We start from the raw sequence: 26727 nt of genomic DNA on the forward strand, positions 1-26727 counted from the left end.
GCGGGTAGAACTGTTATATTAATTTAGTTTCAAGAGTTCTACACGCTGATCAAGAAAATTTGGCATTGAATTAAATTTGGTAGTTTCCGAAGTTCGGATATATTTTGTACAAACTAAACAATTTATTTCATTAACCTGTTTTCATCGAAGTTTCAATTTTCTATTGGCAAATGAGGCCAGTCAGCTTTAATTAATCCCATTAATTCTGTGGATTCAGGTAAAGGACAAGATGAAAGATAACGGGATGTATTCATCACGAGATGGATCAAATTTTGACAGCGTGCGCAATGATCACTGAAGTGCAGGAATTTGCGCGATACTGTCATCAAAAGTAAGAAAAATGCCTCTTTTAGAAGTATTTCTTATTGCTATTAATAACAACTGACAGTGGGATTAATGTTCAAGTTATACTTGATCAAGCCCAAGACCTCTTTCCGGGATGAAAACAAAATCATGTTGCGAGATAACAGTAAGCTGTCTCGCAATATGTTACTTAATTTAATGTTTATTAAAGTATTCTTTAAATCTGAACGTGTGCTCAGATGCTGTGTTGAGTGGGGGATGTTCATTAGATGAGTAACAGCAATGAGACCACACACTTAAGGACACACTAAAAGTTTTATTAATGCGATGTTTTCAGTCAAAGATGCTGGTTATATGGCATATATTATATACGTGTGTATATTTATATATACTATCTGTCTGTGATATCTCGGAATATCTTTTCGATCGTTACTAAAGAACCGGAGAATATAAAGGGGAGTGGGTGGTAGTTATTTCTACAGTATTGTACGTAGGAACATCTCCACAGTAGACTATGCTGGGGGGAACGGCTACAATTCTGTGTGGAGATATCACGGAAATTCTGTACTCTGCTGCAGACAATATTAGTTTATTTTCACACGAAAGTTAAATTTTCATTAATAGATTTCTCACGTCAAGATTTGGTTCATAAAGTTATTGCTTGAGATATTTATTGTTTGAAGTACGTAAGAACATGACAAGAATCTGGGACTGAAATTGCTTAAGAAATAAGAATACGTTATTGATGGGTGATTTATTTAGTCTGAACACAAAGGGAGAGACTGAAAAGGTAACTTAGGTGTTTTAGAGATAGAGGCAATCATGCAAGGGGAGGGCTAGTACTAAGTTTCTAAGATGGCAGACATAGTATGAGCTAATTGTGTAATCTTTGGCATGATTAAGAAGCAAAACAGACAGAGAGAATGACGATACATCTTGAAGACGTAGTTGTTACAATTACAAGGACAAAGCGTGTCCATTCATTATGTACAATCACCACACGAGTCGAACGCGAGACAAGCTCGTTTCCTCTAAGCATTGACCACAACATTGGTTTTTACCAAATATCACCCTAGACACCAGGGATCTCTGGAGTCGTTGAATTCTGGTTTCAACAACAAGATAAATTAACGGAGAACTGGGAATGAGAGTTCGCAGTTCTGGTAGTCCACCATATTCTCGCTCAATCCTCTGTTATTTTTGTTGGAGTGGATTGATGGGGAACAATCGTCTCGCGATCCTGCAGAGATTCTTAAGGAGAAGAAATGATACAAGAAGATATTTTAAGAGAACGTCCTCTCGCGATTAAGAAAAAGAAAAGGCATGGCTGATATCTGTTCGTGTGAGTAGTCGTAGTTGTCATTGACCCGGTAGTCACGTGACTGCGGGTGGATTAGGCCGATGCCAAATACGTATGTACAAGTCACATGTATTGCACTTTAGCAGGAGGAGAAGACCCGCTGCTGTTGCAGCGCACTCTACCATGCCACCTACAGGTTTAGGTCGAAGGTATGCTGTCCGATGATTCTTCTTGCCGAGTACACGAAGGGAGGTCGTCGTCCAACTTCAGGCGTTTGCTGTCTGTGCTGTCCAGGTCCTCGTGGTCAGAACTGTCATCCTGGCGAAGTTGCTCTGCCTCGGAGTCGTGCTTCTTTTTGGCAGTGGCCATTTCGGCTGCGTGCTTTTTCCTCCACTTGGTGCGTCTATTCTGGAACCACACCTAATTTAGAGAAAACAAAGATAATAAGGAAACATTCGAAATAATGTTCAGTAACTGAGAATAAAAACAAAATCAATGCGAAATACTACACACTAAATGCAGAATTGATGAAACAATCTGATTCTTAAGTCAAGGAGCATAATAAAGTCTGAAATTGTAGTTGATGTGCACACGGCCAGAAGATGCTCAAGGAAATGCGATTTTCATTAAGAAATCATCTGGAACTTCAGAATTATCAGTATAATATGGGGAATTCACCCCCCCCCCCCATGTATGTAGGAGGAGGAGGCGACACAAGTCTACTTTTCATTTGTGGAAAGTAGGCTAATAATGCCGATCGGGAGAATTAAAGCCTCCGCTGAATAACTCAATCACTAACTTGATGTCAAAAACACGCCCATAAAGGAAAAAAATTATCGAGAAAACTCCTTTAAAAGAGCGCCCTTGAAATCTGACTCCTTAAACCAACGAGATGAAGTCAACCTAGAAAACGTGCAGCAAACCGATATCTGTTTATCTGCAGTCAGTATAGTGCAGTTTTATTAATCACTTCTAGAGTTGACATGAAAAAAAAATTCAGTTCGGGTCAACTAAGTAAGGAGTTCGTGCATCCGTAATGCATTAAGTTTGTAAATGTAGGTGTTCACCTGATCCGTTTGCTGGACGAAAAAATCCCGATTTTCCGAGAGAAAAACCTTACTATCCTCATCTGAGCTCGGCCACAGTGAAAAGCCCATTTTTCTTGCGTTATTGACAGGATTTGGACCCGGCTCTTTTCCACATTGGTGGGAGAATGACGATTAGGCGAATATAATCATTATGCCATCTACGAGGGCTGTTTCACTTGACAAAAATTCAGATTATCATTTTAATGGCACCGTAGTTTGTTCATATCCATATTATGAAAGGTGTGTATAGGGTATTCACCGACTGATTTTCATGTTGTACAAACTGAATAACCTGGAATAATTGAATGGCGAGAACCCGACTCCCTTCATCTGAGTTTGCCTGACAGCTTCGATTGAAGAGAACCTTAGAAATTTCCGATCATCGAGGGGAATCCAACCTATAGCCCTCCAAACGGGAGACAGACGGGACTAAGCGGCCACGGTGGAAGTAAAGATTTCATTTGTTCATCTACCAAATTAGCATTAACACTTCTTCCGAACAAATGATAAATTCACTGAGCCACGGAGACCTCACCATTATCATCACTTCATCAGAAGCATGGCGTTTGCGATCTTGATGTTAGTGTTTATGATATTGTAGATCCATGACGATTAAGAAGAGATAAAAATTGGTACTTAATATCAGTTTTGAAATCAAAATCTCGGTTTACTTGCTGCTGCGGATTAGTTTGCCTGTTACAATACCCTAACAATTTTCTGTGCGAATACTGGAACCTTAAACACAAAGGTAATCGGAAGTCGGAGTCAGAAAGACACACGAGACAAAGTTCCCACAGCCTTTCAATGTCTTCACTCCATTAAACTGCGAGTAATAAATCACTCAACAGTGGAAAAAGAACAAGCAAACATAAGCTAGGAAGAAAGTCACGAGCAGCTCCTTATCCCGTGAATGTATCCATAGTAGCAATTTGCATGACAATCGGCTGTTAGACAGGAAGGTCCACGCCGATAATGGAGACAGCGTCACAATGGCCGGCTCATAGAAACGGCTTCCTCCCCAAGACTTTGAGGCAATTACAGGCAGTTTCAACGTGGGAACTTAAATAATCCTGACCGTACACACCACTAAACTGGGGGAGGGACTACCAGAACACAGAAAAGAAGATTGCCACTTCTTCACTGATTCCTGCTGACTACCTTTGTAAACGGAACATTCAGAATCCAGGTATACATTCCATTGGCAAACAAGTTCCTTGTGTTAACTACTTTGAGTACGCAAAGGCAAAAAGAAGTTGCTTCTATAATTTTTCGTTGTGAAGCAGGCACAGGTCACCATTTGTCATGCTTAAATCACCATACCTATATAACAGCTAGAAGACTTACTTCAGTGTAACGAAGCTAATGAATACATGTTGTCATACCATGGCATATGGACATGGTATCGCCTTCTACATGTTTACCACTTTGAATGTTTCCTAATTTCTGGATGCTCTCCATTTTTGAATATTTTATGAATTATGTTGCATTTCAAGTTCCGTTCATCTACTTATATCAAACTTGAAGAATCCGCAATTCTTTTTCCTATACTATAATAGAAGTAAAGGAAGGGAAATATTTCTTCATAAACTGAGCGGCCATTTTATCAGGTACATCCCCATATCCAAGGAATCCATTCTTGAAATGAAACCACTGGAGTCCTCAGTAAAGGATTTTGCTTCTTAGTCATCTGTTGCTGGGAAATTTCTTAACTCCTACTGTAAAAGCTTGTGTATTTAATAAAATCTGCAATATGGACACGGAATCCTACAGAAAACGAAGGTGACACTTAAACAGAATTATCTGTTCTTTGTTAATTGAAGCGTGTTTTGTTTGTTGGTGACAACGTTAAACATGATTGGGAGAGCTATAGTCAGTATCCGGAAATATTCCAGCAGATTTGTTAGTGGCTAGCAGGAATCTTGAATATGCAGTAAGAAAACGAATCTCGACAACGTTAGTGGGAATCTGAGAATACCTGTCCATCAGGATAGATTAAATTTTGCAAAGTATCTTTAAGATTAAGGCAGGATCGCTGAAATCAAGCAGACCAGGAAGAAGGCACTTGCAGATTCATCACTAAGATCGATATTGTCAATCTTATGAAGCGGTGGTTATTGGAGGACAATGTTGGTGGCTTTAATAACCGATCATGGACTAAAGGATAAAGTTAAGACATTTTAATTTGGAAAATGACTTATGCAGTTGTGGACAGGTTGAGTCTAGTTCACATTTAGTTTTGAATACCCAAATTATTGTGAGCCGAGGCTTAATCTGAATATGTAGATTGAAATTATTAAAGAGGATAACTTTAGCAAATTAATTTGCATCAACAGTATTTCAAAGAATTTTGTAAATTTGTAAACAGTTTATATTGAGGAATATTTGAACCCTGTATATTTTGGAGGAATTTTATATGGTCAAGTTAATTAGTGCATAATGTAAATAGTGTAAAGTGTTACGTATATTATATAGATAAGAGTATGCAAAATTTATTTCTATAGTCATGTGAATTGTAAACGGTACACACAATATATGTTTTATGTACGCTTTTGCGTTAAACATATATCCATGGAGTCTCTTGAAGAAAGATAAACTACCAGTAAATCGTTGTATTGAGATGTCCTTGATTATTCAAGTATATGTAAATTTTAAAGCGTACAGTCTTATATTAATTGTAATAAGAATTATGTAAGTGTATATGGAGGTCAGTCCAGAAAACACTCCATTGTATGATTTAAATAAATGAAAAAGATCGACTACAAAAGATCGTGAACATAGCTCTGTCTCACCAAAATGTCAAACGACTGACGTAAGTAGAATTTTGTGCTCCAACATTCCTCATCTTCTCCTCCACTGAACATAAGACCAACTGATTGGAAAAATCTCTCTTGTAGCGCAGAAATGCATACGAACCTACCTTCATGAATCCCCCATCCCTAACAGGACCGCAAGAAAGCTGGTTAGTCAACATCAGGAGAATTGCTGGTCGAATTTGCGCTCGGCAGTATGAATAACTATGAAAATTCAACTATTGGTGGAATCCCAAAACACCGATTGCAAGATCATTGGATGAGGCTTCCTTGGCATGTCAAGTAAAGAACCAAAACATCGACTGCAAGATAAAGAAGTCGTCAATATCAGACGAATGATTGCAATGTAAGAAGGTAGTTCTGGAACTTAATCCTTACCTTCGACGATCCCAGACCATTAACAATTATAAAGGCAGGTTACCTTAACTGCCGTGTTAAAGCTTGCATACCAAACACTTTAACAAGGCTGGCTACTCGTAATTAGACCAGCTGTAGGAGAAAAAACAGTCATGAAACCAATGGTCAATGCTCGGCTGATCTGATTTTTAGTGAAATATAACCTCATCAATCCTACGGCGTGGCCTTCAGTGCTGCCAAACTTAATATAAAAATTATTCAATAATGAAAAACATATCAAAACAATTTCTTCCACCCCGCGCACACTGCCCACTTGTATCTGCTCTAATGTACGAACTGTGGAAAGAGTTGCGAGGAGCCATCAACAAAATTATCGCATGGAATCGAAATAATGGATTTTGTCTCTTGCCTCTAAACTTTTGGATCACTTCTATAGGAAACGTGACCAGCACCGAGACCGAAAATTTCGACTGGAAAATTAAGTAGTTCATCCATATCCTAACGTCTCCTTCCTAAGCATGATATTTTACCACCGAAAAAAAAATTCCTTCCTCCACCCCAAGAGCAAATGAAAACCCTAAAATCCTGGATCGCGCGCCTTAAAAAGAATGTTTTTAAGATTTGCTATCGACCAAAACTTGGGATGCCAAACAGTTTACACCACTACATCTAAAATTTTTGGCCCCGAGTGCCAAGCGATATTAGTGACCACAGCGCCTTTTCATAGTGATTATCTGATACGCTTTACTGTATATACGTTTCTCCTGAGTTTCGCAAGTCCGTTAACTCTTGAGCATTATAATTGAATAGATCTCTCATATTATATAACCCAGAAAGGAAAGTACCTTTCTTTAACCCCCTTTTTTATTTTTCGTTAATACTAACCTTCACTTCGCTTGGGTCACTAGGCGGCACCGCTCTTGCCTCCACGTGGCGGGGCTGGTAACCTGGGAGAAAAAGATTATCTCCCGGGGCCAAAAAGAGCACGTCATGAGTAAATCAAACTCTGACTTATCTGGGCTGCCAGATGCACCCCAGTCAACAAAAAAGAAAGACAGTTCGATTGCAGGAACTTCAAAACGGCAGAAAACTGACTCTGACACCTATCCTATCCCAGCTTTCCTGATCATGCACTCAACTGGTGAAAATGCAATTGGCAAAATCTCGCCATTTAGGGTGCAGAAGGAATTAGAAAGCAGAGCTGGAACTCCTAAGTCTGTAAAAAGACTTAGGTCAGGAGATATTCTGATCGAGACCTCTAATAGTAAACACTCAGAGCGGCTCTTGAATATTAATCTCTTTGCTGGAATACCAGTTACTGTGACACCCCACAGATCACTGAACACCTCTAAAGGAGTGATTTCTGATTGGGATTTAATAGATGTATCCGAAGAGGAGATGCTTGAAGAACTTAAAGAAGAAGGCGTTATACAGGTCAAGAGAATTTCCACCAGAAAAGAAGGAGTTCTGACTCCTACACGTAATCTCATTTTGACCTTTAATACACCACATCGCCCAGCATCCATTAAGGCTGGATATCTCGTCTGTAATGTCAGACCTTATATTCCAAATCCCCTACGGTGTTTCCGATGCCAGAAGTACGGACATTCCCAGACAGCTTGCCGGGGAACTCCTGCTTGTGCAAAGTGCGGGTCAGTTGATCACAACTGCGAAGCCTGTACTGCACCCCAACCGATATGCCCAAACTGCAAAAAAGATCATCCCGCTTACGCTAGAACATGTGAACGCTGGAAAACTGAGAAACTTATTCAGATTTATAAAACCAATCATAACGTGTCCTATCAAGAAGCTAAGCGAAATATCTCACCACCAAACCTTGCAAATAGATCTACGTATGCTCATATCACCAAAAAATTCCAATCAACCGCATCGCAAACTGATCTAACAGTACCCCCAAAAGAGTCTTTCTCGAACTATGTAAAAACACTGTTCAATACAACTGAAACTCAGGCAGTCAATACGCCTATTTCTGTACCAATCGAAAATCACCACTCCCCGGATGAAGGGCACAAAGAAAAACAAATCGTAACTACTCACCAACAGGAAATGGATACTAAGGAAATACCCCCAGATGACCCGGTCCTACACATTTTTGTAGAAGAAGACATGGAAACAGAAAGGCCCTACTTTCGAAAGAAAGACAAAAACAAGAGTGAAAAACAGAGAACCTCAGCACCAAGAAAACGCTCGGAAAGTCTAACTAGAGATAAACAATGAATACAATAATTCAATGGAATTGTCGTGGTTTCCGTGCCAATATTAATGACCTATACGACCTTATCTCTAAATACACACCAATATGTCTCTGCCTCCAAGAGACATATTTCAAACCTCAAGACACACCAAAACTGTCTTATTACAATATCTTTAGAAAAGATAGAACTGATCAAAATACTGCACATGGTGGAGTAGCTGTTATAACAAACCCATTTGTTCCTGTCAAACAGGTCTTACTAAACTCTCCTCTCGAGGCAATAGCGGTCCGTGTAGCTGCTGACATCCATATTACAATCTGCTCCTTATATATTCCACCAAGCTATCCCATCCAACAAAATGATCTAAACAACCTCATAGCTCAACTCCCCACACCTTTCCTCATTCTGGGAGACTTAAATGGTCATCACACACTATGGGGTAACAACAATATTGACCAAAGAGGAAAACTAATTGAAAAATGTTTAGATGATAACAACCTTCTCCTTCTAAATGACGGCTCACCTACTTACGTTCACCTTCCTTCTGGAACAAATACTGCAATAGACCTGTCTATCTGTTCTGCAACTTTGTATCCTACTCTAAAGTGGACGGCAAACAATGATCCACTGCATAGTGATCACTTTCCCATTACAATTGAATTAGTAAATAAACCCTCTTATCAACTTACTAGAATTCCTCGGTGGCTAATTGATAAAGCAGACTGGGTGATGTATAAAAAATTAGCTAAAGTGGACCGTGAAATTATACAAAAATCCCCAACCAAGGAAGCGGTTGAGTATGTCACAAAAAGTATACTACACGCAGCAGGACAAGCTATACCAAAGTCCTCCTCAAAATTACCTGTACACCCAAAAATATGGTGGAATGACGAATGCCGTGCAGCAAAAAGAGATCAAAATAAAGCTTGGAATACTTTTAGGCGCTATCCAACCACAGCTAATCTCATTCAGTTTAAACGCGTTAGAGCAAGAGCCAGGTATGTTAGACGCAGTAATAAAAAGGCCGCTTGGATTCGCTTCACTTCAACCATCAATCAAGCAACTCCCACACACAAAATTTGGAAAACAATCAGGAAAATGAGTGGTAATTATCAAACGACACCTCAGCCTATCATGGAATGGAGAGGGCAGAACATTTCTGACCCCGCCCAAATTGCCAATATACTAGGAGAAACTTTTGCCAAAACATCAGCAACAGAAAGTTACATACCAGCCTTCAGAAGATTCAAAGCAAATTCAGAAAAACAAAAGTTAAACTTTTCTTCAAAAGCAGAAGAACAATATAACTTACCATTCACTATCCACGAACTACATAGAGCCTTGTCAACATCTAGGCGTAGCGCTGTAGGACCAGATAATATCCATTATTCAATGATACAGGAACTAAGTGCTGAATCACTGCAGTCACTTCTTGATCTGTTCAATAGGCTCTACCGGGAAGACACATTCCCTGAGCAATGGCACCACGCTACAGTCCTTGCATTCCTTAAACCTGGAAAAGACCCGACAAACCCTACTAGCTATAGACCCATTGCTTTGACCAGTTGCCTTTGCAAAATTCTGGAAAAGATGGTGAACCGTCGACTGATATGGTACCTGGAAAATTTCAATCTCTTAAATTCTGCACAATTCGGCATTCGACAGAACAGATCAACACTAGATATACTAGTAAAACTAGAGAATTCCATTCGGAATGCATTCCTTAGATCGGAACACCATGTAATGGTTTGCTTTGACATCAGCAAGGCCTATGATTCCACGTGGAAGTATGGAATACTCCGTGAGCTACATCGCCATGGACTTCGGGGCCATCTCCCGATTTTCATACGCAACTTCCTAGACAAGAGAACTTTCCAGGTTCGATTTAAAACTTCGCTGTCCAAACTATTTTTTCAGGAAGAAGGAGTTCCCCAGGGCTCTGTACTCAGCGCTACACTCTTTATAATTGTGATAAACACCATTGCTGAACAACTTCCGAACACTATTGATAAGGCACTGTTCGTAGATGACCTTAGTATTTCTTGCCATGCGAAAAACATGAATACGATCGAGAGACAATTACAAGGGGCAATAAATAAGATCAGTACATGGGCACAAACCAATGGTTTTCAGCTTTGTTCTCAAAAAACGTTGTGTATCCATTTTTGCCGACAACGTAAATTGCACCTACACCCGGAACTACAACTGAACGGAAAACCAATAGCAGTTCAACCCAGCATACGATTCTTAGGAATCACCTTAGATCATAAACTTACCTTCCTGGAACATATTAAAAGACTAAGAACATCCTGCCAACAAAAATTAAATATCATCCGGGTTCTCTCAGCAACAAAGTGGGGAGCTGATCGCCTTACCTTATTACGGCTATACAGATCTTTAATAAGATCAAAACTTGATTACGGGGCCCCAGTATATAGCTCAGCAAGGCCTAGTGTTCTTCGCTGGCTTGATCCTCTCCATCATAGTGCAATACGCATTGCTCTAGGAGCATATCGCACGTCTCCAACACATAGTCTATATGCCGAAGCTCACGAACCCCCTCTCTCTATCAGAAGGCAACATCTTATATTACGCTATGCATATAAAATTAGATCTATGCCTGAACACCCAAATTGGGAATTACTTTTCACTCCCCAACACAGCAGGTTATACCATAACCGCCTTACTGCTAACAGACCGTTAGGTATAAGAATAAGACATCTTCTAGAAGAACTTAATCTGAGTTTTGATAATATCACAAGTACCCCTCCACTACTCCTTCCACCGTGGAGAATTACTCCACCTTTATGTGATAAATACCTTCATAAATGGGATAAATCTGCACTAAATAAAGAAAATTTTTTGCAATTGTACCATGCAGTGGTGGAGCAGTTTCCAAACTTCATTGTAGTTCATACAGATGGGTCAAAGAATGACAGCCACGTTGGAATCGCCGCAGTTTTCCCGAACATAACATTAGCCTACAAACTGCCACATGAGTTCAGTATCTTTTCTGCTGAACTAATGGCAATTCAGGTTGCACTGAAGCATATCGAGTCCTCCAATATTGAAAGCAGCATAATATTCTCTGATTCCCTAAGTGCACTTCAAGCCCTGGAAAACACCATGAACATCACCCACCCTGTCGTTAAAGAAATAACAAACTCTTTATATACCTTATCTGAGCTTGGAAAAACCATACACTTCTGTTGGGTCCCAGGACATATGGGAATTCCAGAAAATGAATTAGCGGACAGTGCCGCAAAAACGGCCGACTTACCACCTGATGTACAGTGGAGAGTTCCACATCAAGATTATAGACAAATAATACAGGAAAAATGCATGTACCAGTGGCAATCAACATGGCAAAATCAACTTGAAAATAAGCTTCGAAGTATCAAGCCAAAACTTGAGCAATGGCCTTCAAGCCTCAGTGCAATTCGACAACAGGAGGTAATATTAGCTCGTCTCCGAATAGGTCACACTAATATTACTCATGGTTATCTTTTAAGAGGGGAGAATCACCCCCAGTGTGATCACTGTAAAACAGTACTTTCAGTGAAACATATCCTTGTGGAATGCGCAAAATTTGCAATAGAACGCCAGAATATCTTCACTCCAGCCACAACTGAAGACCCACTAACACTTGTTTCACTTTTGGGCAATAAAACAAATGTCTCAAAGATTTTTACTTTTCTCAAAGCGATCAATGTATACCACCTCCTTTAGCTAGTCAAAAATCAGTCTCCTGACCCTCGATCTATAACGAAATAGCAGAAATACTAACCTATGTATGGCGCACTATGGCCATAGATGCCCATGCGCCAAAAAAATCCCCAACCAAACAAACAAACAATCTAAAATTTTTCTCTCTCACACGTATACAAGCTATGCAATTTAATCCTTGATTACTCGCTGTCCATGCGCTGTAGAGCCAAAACAAACAGCAACAACATCTTGCATTAGAAACATGCCTATAAATAAATTGCCTATAAATAAATATAGTGAGAAAAAAAGTGCCGGACCTCAGTTTTTGAAGGGTGGCTTCAGAAGGGCGATACTGTATCTGGTCTAGGATTATGCAGCTCGGTTCATTGCCCTTAAAATGACACAAAGTGATCTTTAACTGATTCTGTTTTCTGTCCGAGTGAAGGGCAATCAATCTTTCCACAAATAACAAATTTGCACAACAAATACTTTCACAACGCCTCGGGTCAGAAATTTAATCTGCCCTATACATCTCGAGGAAGACATTACCGCGGTACTTTTTCAAATTTTCTTCATAATTCAAACGAACAAAAGATCTTTGTGTTATTAAGTTTGGATGTTAGTCAACATTTCCCGTATGTTCTTAAGAAAATTATGGAGAGTTGCCAAGGAAGTAACAAAGAAAGCAATATTTTCTGATTCTTTTCTGGTGAAAAATGGCCTTGTTTTCTTACAATTTACTGGGGGCAGTGTGGGCTTTTAAGAAATTTACTCGACTCAAACTGGACATATCCGTTTAACGCAGTTCGCAGTTGCGGCGTGGGATTGGTTGAGCATTAAATACACTAAATCCATTAAACAGTTATAAAAGTAGTTTAAATTAATATATGTCCATTTATCGGCATTACACGCGTTTTTTGAAACATCGGCTGTAAAATCGTGCCTTAATCTTCCATTCAGTTACTCGAAATTAAGTTAAAGGGAGGGCAAACAAGCTTGTGGTTGTTGGTAAACACTGGAGTACATATTTGATCTCAATGTACCTTGAACATTCCGTACTTATTGAAATACTATTCTCCCACCAGTAATATCTTTCTTTTTGTATCTTCAAAAATTCACCTTTTGAATTTTAAAATTGCACTGGATGACACTTCTAGGATTGTTCAATTAAAACACGTTGAATTGTTTTACAAATTAACTTTCGAACACGTTTTTAAAAGGGAACATTTAACATTTAAATATGCATCTCATTGCTCTCATTTCCAGATGTCCATTCTTCAAAAAATTATTTCGGCTTTTGATGGAACTATTCTTTCAGAATCGTTTTAATTTCGGCGTCCGAAATGGTACGCTATCCTGTTTTTAAAGCTACAAAAAAAGAGCACTTAAAACCACGAATATACAGGGGGTGGCGGCACAATGAATACGGTATTACTGGGACATTATGGAAAGGGATGGCATATTCTTGTTTGCATAGCAGTTGGTATTTAAAAGGTCCAGCGCTTGTTTTACTGCTTAATGTTCAACATTTTCAGTGGATTAAATTATCAACCTCTCCACAAGGGGTGGAAAACACCTGAGTTCGAATCACATCAGTGACGCGAGAAATTATGGGCTTTTTTATAACGCAGCTTAGTTAGTCGGTCTCATACGAGGATAACATGCTTTTTTCCTCATGGAAGCTCGGGGTTTTCGACCACAGAACACACGCAATTTACTGACATATTGCGCAAAATGGCCCAATTAGCTGATGTGCCTAAAATCCCTATGACAACGACAAAGTCTAGTTATCAAAATTTATTGTACACCAGACCTTCTACGCCATTGTTCATGTACGTAGCGATTTGCACTCATCACTATTCTGGCCATCCTAGAATAGATGGTGGGGTTGCCAGACCCCCACCATCTATCACAATGTCCCGCATGCGATAAATGTGGTATTTCCTTCTTGAAACTGCCTTAAATACTCAACGAGAGCTGTTTCCGAGTAGCAACTTTCATTCTGTTATGAATGTCTTGTCCATCTGTAGCCAAATTTGAAATGCTGTTAGAAATGATCAGTTTCGGACTCTCCATCTATTCGAAATGTCGTGTGAAAATTGCACGCAAAAAGCATAACAAAATTGCGAACGAAACTGACGCCTTGTTGTGTTGAAACGTTGCTTTTAGCGAACGCCCATTTTGTCCCTCTGAAAACCGTTACAAATCGAACGTGTTTTAATTGAACAAATCCCTTGTTGCCCAGTGGTGTTTAGAAATATATAGGTGTTTGATGTGCATTTGCAATGTGTGATCGTAGTGACAGTGCCCTTAGCAAACTCTAGCAGAGCCCAATGCGAATTTCGATGTCTGGGCCCCTATCGTCAATTTTATTGGTTATATAAGAGTGTCAAGGACGGTTTGGACTCCACCTTTGGTTGGGGTTCCATCAGTTTTCTACATGGAAGCTACACCACTGTGTGATCCTCTTTATCTGGAGTTTCTTGTATGGCTACCCGATATGTTGTCAACTTTCGCAGATTGACAGAGTTAAACTTATATAATGATAAATGGTGACACTAAAAGCAGATGGGAGGGGGGAGAACCTGACAGTCCGGAAATTATTAAAATTTAATGCTTGGCGATAGATAATCGCACAGTTTTACCGGACAATTAGTTCTTTGCCTCTAAGAAGCAATTTTGAAAACTTAAAAGTTCAACGACATTAACCATCTGGTAATTTTATCAATTCTTTGGTACGCACAAGTAACAGCTTTGTCTGTAAAACTTGGAAGTAATACTACTATTGCGTGCATACCATATTCGACCATGCAAAATTAATTTCATGTTTAAAATTAAGTTAAAGGCGAAAATATAAAAATCTGAGAATTGAAGATTTAAAAAAATTAAGAGGAGGAAGGTAACGTGGTATATAACGATTTTCTCTTTCAAAACACTGACCTTAGTAGCAACGTTTTATAATAAACCTACAAGCCATAAGCTGTAAAGGTCTGTAAACGTCTCACTAAGTCTTCAGCCTATACTGAAGAAATATTAAATAATTTATCGCTGTGGTCAAATTGAAATCTTGACTTCCAGTTCTTCAAAGAAATCAGTATAAAAAATTAACAATAATAAATATTATTTTGGTTTGAAGGTACCGGACTTGAAAGAAAAATCCGTCATTCGCTGCTTCGTTAGATTTGGCTTCAAATAGAAGTAGGTCCGGTCCCTGAATACTCAGAAATTATAGGAAATGAGAGAGCGAGCGCATTGCAGACAAGTGGATCCAACACTGCACTTTCATATAAAGAAGGCGCTAATGCTTAACCACATCTTTATTATCTTTGCGATTACTTTATTGCAAAGAGAAAGATTTAAAATAACTAAAATTAGTCTGGGCTATTCACTCTCTCTGTTTTGCCAATCAATGAAAATGTTACTATTGCTTCAACTAACATTTTCTTTTTTTATAAATTAGAGTAGCTCTTTCGCCATTCAAGAATTAGAGGCCCAGAAAGGAAATCCATCTTTCGGTTTTTTTTCTAGAGGTACTAACAAACTAACTCGGTGGCTTGGTCACTTTGTGATAGTGAAACTAACTCCCAGAGGCAAAAGGAGCGAAATATGGACTGCGATAACTTTCCACCGAATATGATCAAATCCCAATTTCATGGATTTGCCTCGACCCGATGATGATTTAACCAAACGCAAGAGACTGAAGATGGATGCTCCCCGAGTAAAATATACAAGTTTCTCATTCTACATTCTTTAACAAACCATCCATAAGCGATCCGTCGCTTTTTCATATAGAGAAATGTCTTGAAAGCATAGTTGGTTCAACGAGAATGGCACAAAGACTTAAATCTGGCGACCTGCTGGTTGAGACCACCTGCCATAAATACCTCGAGTCTCTTTTCAAATTTATCTCATTCGATGGAGTTCCAGACCTCGTAATTATAAACACAGTTCTCCCCACACCGGATAGAAAAGATGCCAGGAATTTTTATGGGCATTTTTTTTCAAAGTGGTTGAATGATTCGGACTCAGGCTTGGATAGCATGTTTTTTTTTTTTTTTTTTTTTTTTTTTTCTTGGAACTCGGTTTTTCGTTAAGCAAACAGTAAATCGACCAGAGAACACACAATCTACAGATATATACGGTAAAACATGACCTAAATTGCTGATGCGCCTATAACAATAACAGTGGAGTTCCAATTAAGGTGTCCCCACAGTACCCCCGAAGGTGTAATTTCTGAATGGAACCTAACGAATGTTTCAGAGGTGTAAATTGTCTAGAAACTTCAGGATAAGAACAGAGACGCAGGCAAAAGGAAATATGTTGGAGGACAATGGTGAGATTATTCCAACTTGCAGAATCATACTGACACGTACTTCACCAAACTTACCTTTGTCAATGAAAGCCGAGTATTTGAACTGTCGCATTTTTCCGTACGTTCCAAACCCAATATATTACAATTGTCAGAAATTTGAACGCTGTCTGTCGTGATGCCCGAGTAGGCCCAAATTGTGAATCGAAAAAGCACGCCAAAACTGACTGTAATGTCCAGTTTTCGCTTTGCCCCAATTGTAAACGCAATCACTCTGCCTTCTCTAAAACTTGAGCAGTGGAAATACGAGCAAAAAAATCCAACATTGAAAAGAAAGGATCTTATTCCAGAAGCAAGAAAACGATTACACCAACACATGTCAAGAAGTACGGATGCCAAAGTGTCCCAAAGATTTCATTCAGTATCAGTTCAGACTGATGTATCAATTACGCCAAGTATGTTCATTTCTGAATGGGCTCGATCTTTGCTCTCGTGTACCTCTGCAATAGATCTCTCTATCTGCTCTTCGATTCTCTTTCCTAATATTGAATGGATAGCTCTTGACGATCCACCCAGTAGTGATCACTGCCCATTAATGTGTAGAATTCAAACATCACAGCCCATAACGCATAAAATGGTAATTTTCCAAGGCAGATTAGGAAAAGCGTGTCTTTTGATGATCAGATTAGTGTTGCCCTGTTGACACAGTCACCGATCATATTACGAAACAAATACTAGCAAACTGCGTCTGCTGACGTCTGAATCACATTCAAGCAACCACAGAACTATAAATTATTGGTGGAACACAGACTGTAAGGGTGCAAAAAAATCAAAACAGACCGAGCGTGGAATATATACCGCAAAGTTCCTACCACCAGCAGTCTTATAAATTAAGAGAGGCTTAAAGCCAAAGCCCGCCATATCAGGAAGCAATCTAAAGGAGTTTCAGGGATTTGATTTGCATCCTCAATTAATAAAAATACTGATGCAAAAATAATATGGAGAAAATAAAGCGACTAAATGACAAATTTCCTCCATTCCTCTTCACTTTTCATCTGAAATGGTCATGAGGTGTCTGCTCCTACAGAGATTGCGAATTCCCTATAGGAAATGTATTTTTCACAGTTGTGTGAGAAAATACAGATTAAAGTTTTTGCTCCCACTTGAACTTCAGCACCACATCTTCTTTACCCTACGATCAACCACTTGCTGCACTTGAACTTCAAGCATAGTATGCAGTTGATCGTAGTGGTTGAAGCCATAACTACCTTCAGGAACAGTGCTTCTGGTCCCGATGGAATATATTTCTTAATGCTCCAACACTTAGAAATAATAAATCATTATCCTGGCTGCTGACCTTCTATAATAGCATTTTCGTTGAACATTCATTCCCCAATTTCTGGTTTCACTACTATATACTTTGTTGTGAAAAATAGAGTAATCTTTCCCTGGTTTAGGGTATTTCCTTAAACCAGAGAAAGATCACTATTCCTCACAATTGTAGACCCATTTCTCATACCATCTGCTTGAGGAAAATCATATAAAATATTATACGCCGTCGACTGACTTTCAATTTCTAATAATTAATTTGATTTTAGGACTCTAGAAAAAATCATTCATCCCTGGATAAAAAAAAATAAAATTTTCTGGTTACTCCTGATGATCACAAAGCCAAGGAGTTCACAAGATACAGAGAATACGAAAAACAGCACTGTATTTAGCAGTCATGGGATTGAACCCCGGTCACTCAAAGCACGTGTACTTATGCATCCTAGCCCTGACCACTCGGCTACGGTCTCATGGTCAAAGCTGAATCAAACATCAGGAATTCATTTATCCGAAACGAACATCTCACCATGACATGCCTTGACATAAAGCCTTAGATACCACATGGCGTTTTGGTATCTTGAGAGATCTCCTTTTCCCTTGACGTGAGAGAGCACTTACCATACTTCATACAAAACTTCCTTCAGTAAAGTTCCTTTCAAGTCTGCTTTGGAAAATCCTCTCGCAAATCTGTAAACAAGAGGAAGGAATCCCACAAGGTCTGTTCTCAATGCCATTATTTGCAATTAGAATAAATATCGCCAAAAATATTCCGAACACTGTAGAGTCACATCTCTGCGCTTATGATATGCTTGTTTCTTGCAGTTCTTAGAATATGAGATTCATTGAGAGGCAACTGCAAATCTCAATAATATTGAGCTATGGATGGCACAAAATGTGTACCGACTATCTTGCCAGAAATCTAATGTCATTCGCTGTTATAACAAACTGAAGATGCATCCTGATCTATTAGCAAATCATCCTATCTCAGTTATGAATAGCATTCGTTTTCTTGGTCTGATTTTTTGATAGTAAGTTTAACTTCTTAGAATACGTTAAACACATATGGACTACTTGTCAAAAAAAAATTAACATAGCCCGAGTTATTTCTTCTATAACATGGGCTGCAGATCGTTACTCCTTACTTCGCTTGTATAGACGCTAATCAGATCTCGCCTTAATTATGGTGCCCCGGTGTATGATTCTGCTAGGAAGAACGTATTAGCACGTCTTCCCCCTATTCAGCATTCTGCCCTCGGGGTTGCTATACAAAATCGCGAGTAAAAAGCCTCAATATTGAGGCTTATGAATTTCCACTCAGTATCAAGAGAAAGATGTTATTTCTGAACTACGGGCAAATCCTCCTAGGTCCAAACAGTTGAGATCTCTTATGGTCCTGTATTACACCCTCCTGTGAGAATTATTACCTAACCTGGGGAAACATTTCCCTTGCAAATATCAACATACAACTCCCTACTGCCCACACGTACAACTATCTGCAATGTACTGATGGATTAGAATCTGACAATGGTGTGGGTGCTGTAGCCCTCTTCCCCTATAACACCGTCTCTGTATCCCTTCCCACTGAATTATGTGACATCAAGCTTGCCCTAGAAAATCATGTCTATAAAAACACGGGTTGCGACCACATCACTTGATTCCCGTTTTTTGACTTCCTTAGTGGGATAGCCACATCTCCAGTATTCAGGATGGCAAGTCATCCTCGTTTAAATAAATCTTTGAGATGGACGACTTGAAGCCAGGCAGTCGCAGGTAGCAAGTTGGCTTAATGTGTCACGCAGTGTCATCTCAGCACTATGGAAGCAGTTTCACGAGACAGGAACCATTACAAGAACAGCTGTCCAAGGTCCCCGAGGGCTATATCAACCAGAACAGATTATCTGGTCGTAACAGCAAGACGGAACTCTATGACGTAGGGTTCCGTCATCAACTGTTTCTTGAAGTTGCTGCGGCCACAGGTGAAAACATTTCCAACCGGACTGTGTAAAGAAGGCTCAATTTAAGCTCAATAAACCAGTCGTTTGTATCCCATTAACCCCAAACCACCGCGGAGCTCGTCAAATCTGGTGCCATCAACATGCGACTTGGAGCCCTGACAATCGGCGTACAGTTCTGGGCTCCGATGGGTCCCGTTTTAGCCTACAAACAGATTCTAGATTCTAGACGTCATTTCATCTCGATACAACGCGCAATGCGGTACCATCCCTCCAACATCAGAGAAAGAGACACTTACTTACGGTGGAGGCGGTGTTCTCGTGTGGGGCAGAATAATGATCAACGGCCGCACCCCTCTTCATATTTATGACAACAGTACCATGACTACGCAAAGGTACAAGCACAGATTCTCGAACCCTATGTGCGACTTTTTAAGGATGCGATTGACCCAGAGTCTTTTTTTTCAGATAAGACAACGCCACTGCATTTAGAGCTCACGTGTTGGACTAACATCTTGAAACTGAAGGTATCCAACGACTGCCGTGGCTAGCACGATCAATCCGATCGAACATGTGTGGGACGCCCTTTGAAATCGCATCGCACGCCGACAACCAACTCCTCGGCTACTTGGTGGAAGAATGGGAATTGTTGCCACAGACTCTTGTAGACACCTTAATATGGAGCATGGTTCACCGCTGTCAAACCTGTTTAGCCGTTGGAGGGGATCATATCTTGTATCGAACATATCTTGTATCGACTTCTGTAATGTGACCTTTTTTGTAGTTTTTGTGCAAACCCTGTAAATGTCCTTTGTACCTGTCTTCTCATTTCATCGTTATTCTGTGGTACACCAAATTTTGTTCCGCTTAATCGCATGCTGCACGAGTTACACCACGTTTTCTACGTTTTCTGTTAATATTGTAGAGCAGTTTGTGCACAGGACATGGTACTGTTTAGCATCATGTCAGTCTTTTTTTTTATTTGTACGTTTCCGTTAAAAATGAGGATATATTATAAATTCTTTAAAATAAGACATGCAATTTCTAAATTAGGCAATTTAAAGATTTTGAAAAGCAAGTGTGTGTATGCCATTGCCGAAGGACTTCAAGAGATGCTTGCAGTATTTAGACAGAAAAGATGGGAAAGTAGTTTTTAGAGGTCTGATTCTCACAAAGGGAACATTTCAGTTTCCAAAATTTGGGGGGAGGGTTTCAGTATAGCTTACAGAAAGCGAGTAACTGGTGTTTAGACAGATAAATACTTGCTAAAGTTAAATATAACGATGAACCATCAATGCTACTATATTCTGTACGATTGTTCCATCTAGTTGAAGAATTCTTCTGTTTACTGTTACTCTGTTTACTGAATGTGTTCCAGTGGGAGTAGACATGATTAACAGAAAATCTACAAAGACTAATTAAGACATGGGGTCCCGGAAAGTCTCAATTTCGAAAAAAAAAATAGTTGTTGATAAATATTTACGTGCGGTTCATCTAAATGAGATACATAATTCAACCTTGTAACAGGCAGTTGTATTCAGTTCCAGGTGTTATGAAGTGGTATAAAGCAATAACTGACGAGTCCACTTATCCTTTGCAAGAAAGGGTAGTGATGAGCATATGGGCTTGAAAGACGTCATATGACAATACGTTTGGGGATTCATTAAACAGAAAGTAACCACTAGAGGGAGAATACAACTGAGGAACTGAAAACAGCCCTCAATTTCATAATCGTATGAGTACAGAATGAACAGTGAATTCCGAAGTAATTCTCTGAAGCAGTTCGAAACATTGGAGGGCAGAGAGGGATTTCTACTGCATCAGGCATTGTGAAGATATGACCTTCAGAAATGATCTCATGATTGTTTTAAGTTTATGAGTTTGTTTCCATTGGGAAAAGCTTGATCACATTTCGTTTACAGGTTGCAACTGGCTTACTCTGTTATTACAGAACTTTTAAATAACGACAGTGTTCTAATGATTATCGATTACCCACTGGCTCTCAAGTAATAGGTAATAACGACTGATCTACTTGAACATAGAATGCGTACAGCGTCTTCTTGACTACATCTATAAAATTCACATCCTCACCAAGAACACAATTTAGCTGTCTTATTAAAATGTTTTGATATATCTCAAGTATTTAATTAAAAATAAATGAGCTACGCCACTGATGAAAGGAACTCACCTTAACTTGGCTCTCTGACATGCCTAGAGCATAGGCTAGTTTAGCTCTTTCTGGTCCTGCTAGGTATTTGGTTTGTTCGAACGTTTTCTCCAGGACATAAATCTGGTGGCCAGAAAAAGTTGGTCGTGTGTGTTTCTTTTTACCGTCTTTGTCCACACAGTTCTGCGCAGCTGGACACAAAGAAAATAAGAGATGGATTTATAACCATTATATTAATGTATTTAAAAATAACACAATAATAATATAATACAATTATTACTCGCGCAAACATCGATGACTATCAAAATGTGTTGCAATGAATAATAGGTAATGTTTCTCGGAATACAATTAAAAGTGAACAAGGGATCAGAAAGTGATGGAATCTATCCAATTAGATTAAAGGAATCAGCAAAAGAAATCAATTCCGTAATAAAAAGAACTTCTTTATATTGAAGGAACGTCTCGCTTACTAACATGTGAGTCAAAGGATCAAAATTAATAGTTACAAATCTGAAGTTGTGACCAGGCACTTGGTTGACTTCAACCAAGTTACCACGCAGAGGCCTAGTAACCTGCTTGAGGTGTTCAAAACATCGAAATCGTTGAATAAACATAATGGTCATCTTTACTCTTAGCACCTTCCCTAGACAAGGGGAATAATACATTTAAATTGAGAGGGGATACTTTAAAAATAATTCCAAAAACCGAATCTTTCCCTTCCGTGAGCGAGCGATCGGCGATTACAAAAAGCTCTCAAGTACCTTGTAAAGGTTTGAAGTTTATCCAAATTTAAGGAGGAAAACATTTGAATCATTTTATAAGAAAGAATTCCAGATTCTTGAATTTTAATGCGCATATGCATGGGGGAGTTAGCCAATCTTCAACGAGGGTCGCACCGTTTTCCCACTCTTAGGGTTTTTTTATCCAAAAACAGGCCAACTTGCCATAAATTACGTGGAATTTACAATTACAAAGCAAACAACCTACTCAACGCCTTCTTTACTATAATGTGAAGAACAAAAACATAATATTGAAACAATTGGCGTCTTCTCTTGGTTGACGATAGGAAATATTCAAGAGATTACCATAACTGGTGTTATTCAAAATTAGGGGTTTTAGGCGTTGATTAGGCCTTAGGCCTTCAATCTTAAATCGTAAAATTGATCTTAAAAATTCGTAGGCCTTGGTTTCATAAACAACTTTTCATAAAGACACTATCGTTTATTGGAATTCTAGAATTTTAATATCTAGATCAGTGATTCTACATCGTGACGCACCAAGATTGTTTTAAAGGCTACTGAATGAAAGAACAAACTACATTCGTGTCAATGAAAATCACTCTAAGGGTGATTGAACATAATCCCTTTTGAATCCAAGGTATCATTTTGGATTCAAAGGCATTGCATACATAAGGTAAAGCAGGTAGAAAAATTATGGATGCTGTAGCTATGCTATGCAATTGTGTAATTCAGTATGAGAAAGGTGTGATGAAAGACTGAATTAAGTGACTTTGAATATGGCGCGGTAGTCGGTGCCAGACGCGCAGTATAAGTATCTCAGAAACTACAACCGTGTTCGGGTTTCGATGTACGACTGCGTCTCTAATGAATCTTGTTGATGCGAGAGGTCAAAGGCGGTGTACAAGATTTTTGCAGTGTAACAGAACCCAAAGAGGCATTTCAGAATGAAAAACTCGGATGGGGTACGACGAGTATCGCAGCTAATGACTGAAATAAGACGATCCAGTGAGCTCAAGAACACCAGTCATGCATGATTTGAAAAGCATTTCCTGGACTGACGAATTTCAGTCCCTGTTGGTTCACGAATGGGAGGAGCAAAATACATGAAAACAGATTGAGTCCATGGACCCATCCTGCCAGATGTCAACAATGCAGATGGTGGATGTCAACAATGAAATGAGCACCAAGAAACCTCCTCACGGGGGAGGGAGATTTTCTGGTGCTCATTTGTCTCCTTTGATACCAGTGGTGCAAAATTTGGATGCAACGAATTTTGGTTATCCGGAAATGGTTTCCGGCCAGGTACACCCGTTCATGGCTACAATATACCCATCTGCGAACGGGGCTTTCTAACAGAATAATGCACCATATCAGAAATCCAGAATTATAGAGAACTGTTACCAGGAACATGACAATGAATTCAGGCTACTGCTATGGCCTCCCACTCGTTGGATCTCAATCCATCTCACCTGTGGGATGAGGCTGATAAAGATTCAGAGTAGAGATCTACAACCATCTGATTTGCAACAATTGTAGATATGAAATTCGTTAACATGGAGCAGCATCCCTGTGGCACGATTTCGATACGCCGTTGAATTGATGAAAGAGTCGAATCCACGCTGTTCTGATGGAATAAAGGAAACGGGATTTACTTACTACTAGGCAAGTTTGTCTGTAGTTAATAATATGGCCGCTCTGTTTTATAACTACATTCACACCTAGAGCGAACTAAATGGAAACGTTGATTAGCTGTTTGACAACATCAGTTAGTCCATCTTGAGCATTTAGAAGCATAGTTATCAAGCACTTCTCTCAAACAATAGATGCACCAGGTATCAACCAGATTATCTGTCCGAGACAACTGACGAAGTCACCTAGTTTTAAGAACCAACCTTACAAGGATCCATTCGATGGACAGATCATTCCTCAAACTCAATTTGCAACTAATCCTTACCATTCTTAAAAACTGTTTGTCGTACACGGGGCAATGCGCAACCACAGAAATAAATGAACAATCAGAACTCAAAATACCAGATTCTTCTGACCAAACAGACAGATATAGTTCTCGAGAGTCCAAAGTCACCTCATCTAACAGTTTTCGCTAATAAAACTTGTTGTCCATAGTTCTTTAGGGCGTAAAGACCTGGGATTATATCCTTGCAGCAATAAAATGTTTACTTGTTTATTTATGATAATGCATGGTTCTGTAGTTCCAGACACTAGTAATTAATCGGAAGTTCAAGCAGAATCGAGGCCAGAGGATGTTCGTATAATATCAAAAGCTGAATCTTTCTTAACAATTTTCATCTCTTTAAATACTTTTGATTCGCTCTGTGTATGTAAATGCTAATTACTAGTTTATGAGTGCAAGTTAAAATCCTAATGATGTTAACATCAATAAAAAAACATCAATGGTAGAATGATTGTCACGTAATACTAATGAAAATTAATTAAATGTAAATTAAATGGCATTAATTACGTAATGATTAACGAGTGAAGGAGTGTTTGATGAACAATCCCGAATATAAAGTGAATCACACGGATACGGTATTTGCTGGTGATGAAACGGCGCTCTTCTTTCTATAAGATTGAGTAAAGTGGATGAACTACTATCGTTGGTCAAAAAATACTGTAATAAGCAGTGAAATTAAATGTTTATACAAGTCGTATATGTAATAAACAATGAAATTCATTTTTTATTGTTTAAATATTTCTGTGCTCAATGATTGGAGGAATTTCTGAAGTCCTCTTCAATCAGACGTACAGCTTGTAGTCCCCAATAAGCGAAGCATGGATTCTAACATGTGGCAACTTGTAAGATTTTATACACGCACCAACTTACTGAGCCACTGTCAAATCCACATCACAATTATCTCTCGCAGGTGTAGTACAGCTGATATAATCACCACCCACCCCCACACTGTGGAAAAGACTTGAGTTAGAATCACGTTAATGATGGGAGATTTGTGGGCATTTTTCACAACGTGGCCGGGTTAGTCAGTCTCAAGTGAGAGGTGCTGGATTTTTCGCCTTGTGAATCCATCACGGGACACATGCAATTTATAGAAATGTTATTTACAGTGCAATATGATCCAAGTTGCTGATGCTCCTAAAACCCTACAAACAACAACATCTCAATGCCTTTGAACTATCAGGGGAATGGGTTGGGGGATTATTGCATAACTTATTTATTACTTTCCACTCTTTTGTTATCCAGGCTTAAATCTCTTGTCGACTGGATGCAATTTTTTTTATGGAATTTTAACTATAAGGTTGCATTTTTTTCTCTTGTTTCTTATCTGCAAAGAAACAAACGGGCACTGGAATATGAAACATTGACTAGCTTGCTGATGACGTGAACGTTTTGATGGCAAGAATATAAAGTCCCTCATAAAAATAAATAGAATTCCAGTTATGACGTAGACCTAAATACGCTAAAAATGCTTCTGACTTTCCCTTGCGAATATCAGTCATCAGCCTGTCATGAGAGCTACAAAACATTGCTGAGTGCACTTCGAGAGGAGCTTGGTGTCCAGTTCCATGCTAAGCGCATTGTACACTTAGCATCAATGAAATACTACAATGCCGGAATACAGAGTTATTGATTGCAATAGCAGGCCTTCTGCTATTACATTTCAGTAGCTTCAACTGCACGATATTATCCGAGCCATCTAACACAGCAGTAGATTAATAACATCAAGAATGCTTGCAGCCTGGTAAAATAGAGGTTCTCCTGATGAAGGGGTTTTGCCATTACCCCTTTTTTTGGAGCATTATTACCATTTCAAAAACTTTTAACATTTTTCATGTACAACATCTTAAAGAAGTTTGCAGTTCCAGCATTATTAAAACCTACTTAAACTTTATGTTCGCCTTCAATTGATCTTTTCACATCGGCTTTGTAAGCTCTCGCTTTCTTTGAGTCTTGGCTATTACAGAGGTTTAAAATTGCTGCTCTTTCTTCTGGGAAGATGGCTGCATACTAAATAACTCAATCGACACTTTACCCCCTCGAATTTCGGTTACAAGACATGGATTCCTTATTGCGAGTTCTGCACAGGACTTGTTTGCTTGATTCACTCTTGTCTCTCAAATCAATCTCAAATATACCTAAAAACTATTGATATTAATAAATACATGCTAAAGAACCCTTCATATGTTCATCCCAAAGAGATTGGGAATTGTATCGTTTAGTAAGAATTTGATGCCCACGAAAGAAAAGTGGTTCGGTATTCATGGGATTATGTGCACTACATCAGTTTATGTAAAAGGGACGGTGAATTATGGAATCGAAGACCTCATTGCCGGCATCCACTGGCAGAGAAACATTGTCCAGAAACCGACGAAGTCTGTGAATTATTTTAGAGAAAACAATGCTGTTCTAAAACCAAACTTTTGTTGTTATCATAAACTAGGATATCAATTATCGGAAGTTTAATTGCTGGCAA

General features: G+C 39.0%; 1 protein-coding gene across 1 annotated transcript in view; it reads right to left on the minus strand.

Annotated features, from left to right (window-relative positions):
• Nucleotides 1-1519: 1519 nt before the first annotated feature.
• LOC150085787 (homeobox protein Nkx-6.2-like) overlaps nt 1520-26727 on the minus strand; it is a 64635-nt gene continuing 39427 nt past the window's right edge. The window contains exons 2-3 of the mRNA XM_090373485.1: nt 21561-21730; nt 1520-2023 (exon numbers count right to left, since the gene is read on the minus strand). Coding sequence (XP_090229611.1) covers nt 1802-2023; nt 21561-21730 — 392 coding nt within the window. The 3' untranslated portion in view covers nt 1520-1801. The remainder of the gene's footprint in view (nt 2024-21560; nt 21731-26727) is intronic.

The sequence above is a fragment of the Mastigoproctus giganteus genome, chromosome 5, assembly GCF_048544385.1.
Source record: "Mastigoproctus giganteus isolate SK-2022 chromosome 5, ASM4854438v1, whole genome shotgun sequence".
Classification (NCBI taxonomy): domain Eukaryota; kingdom Metazoa; phylum Arthropoda; class Arachnida; order Uropygi; family Thelyphonidae; genus Mastigoproctus; species Mastigoproctus giganteus.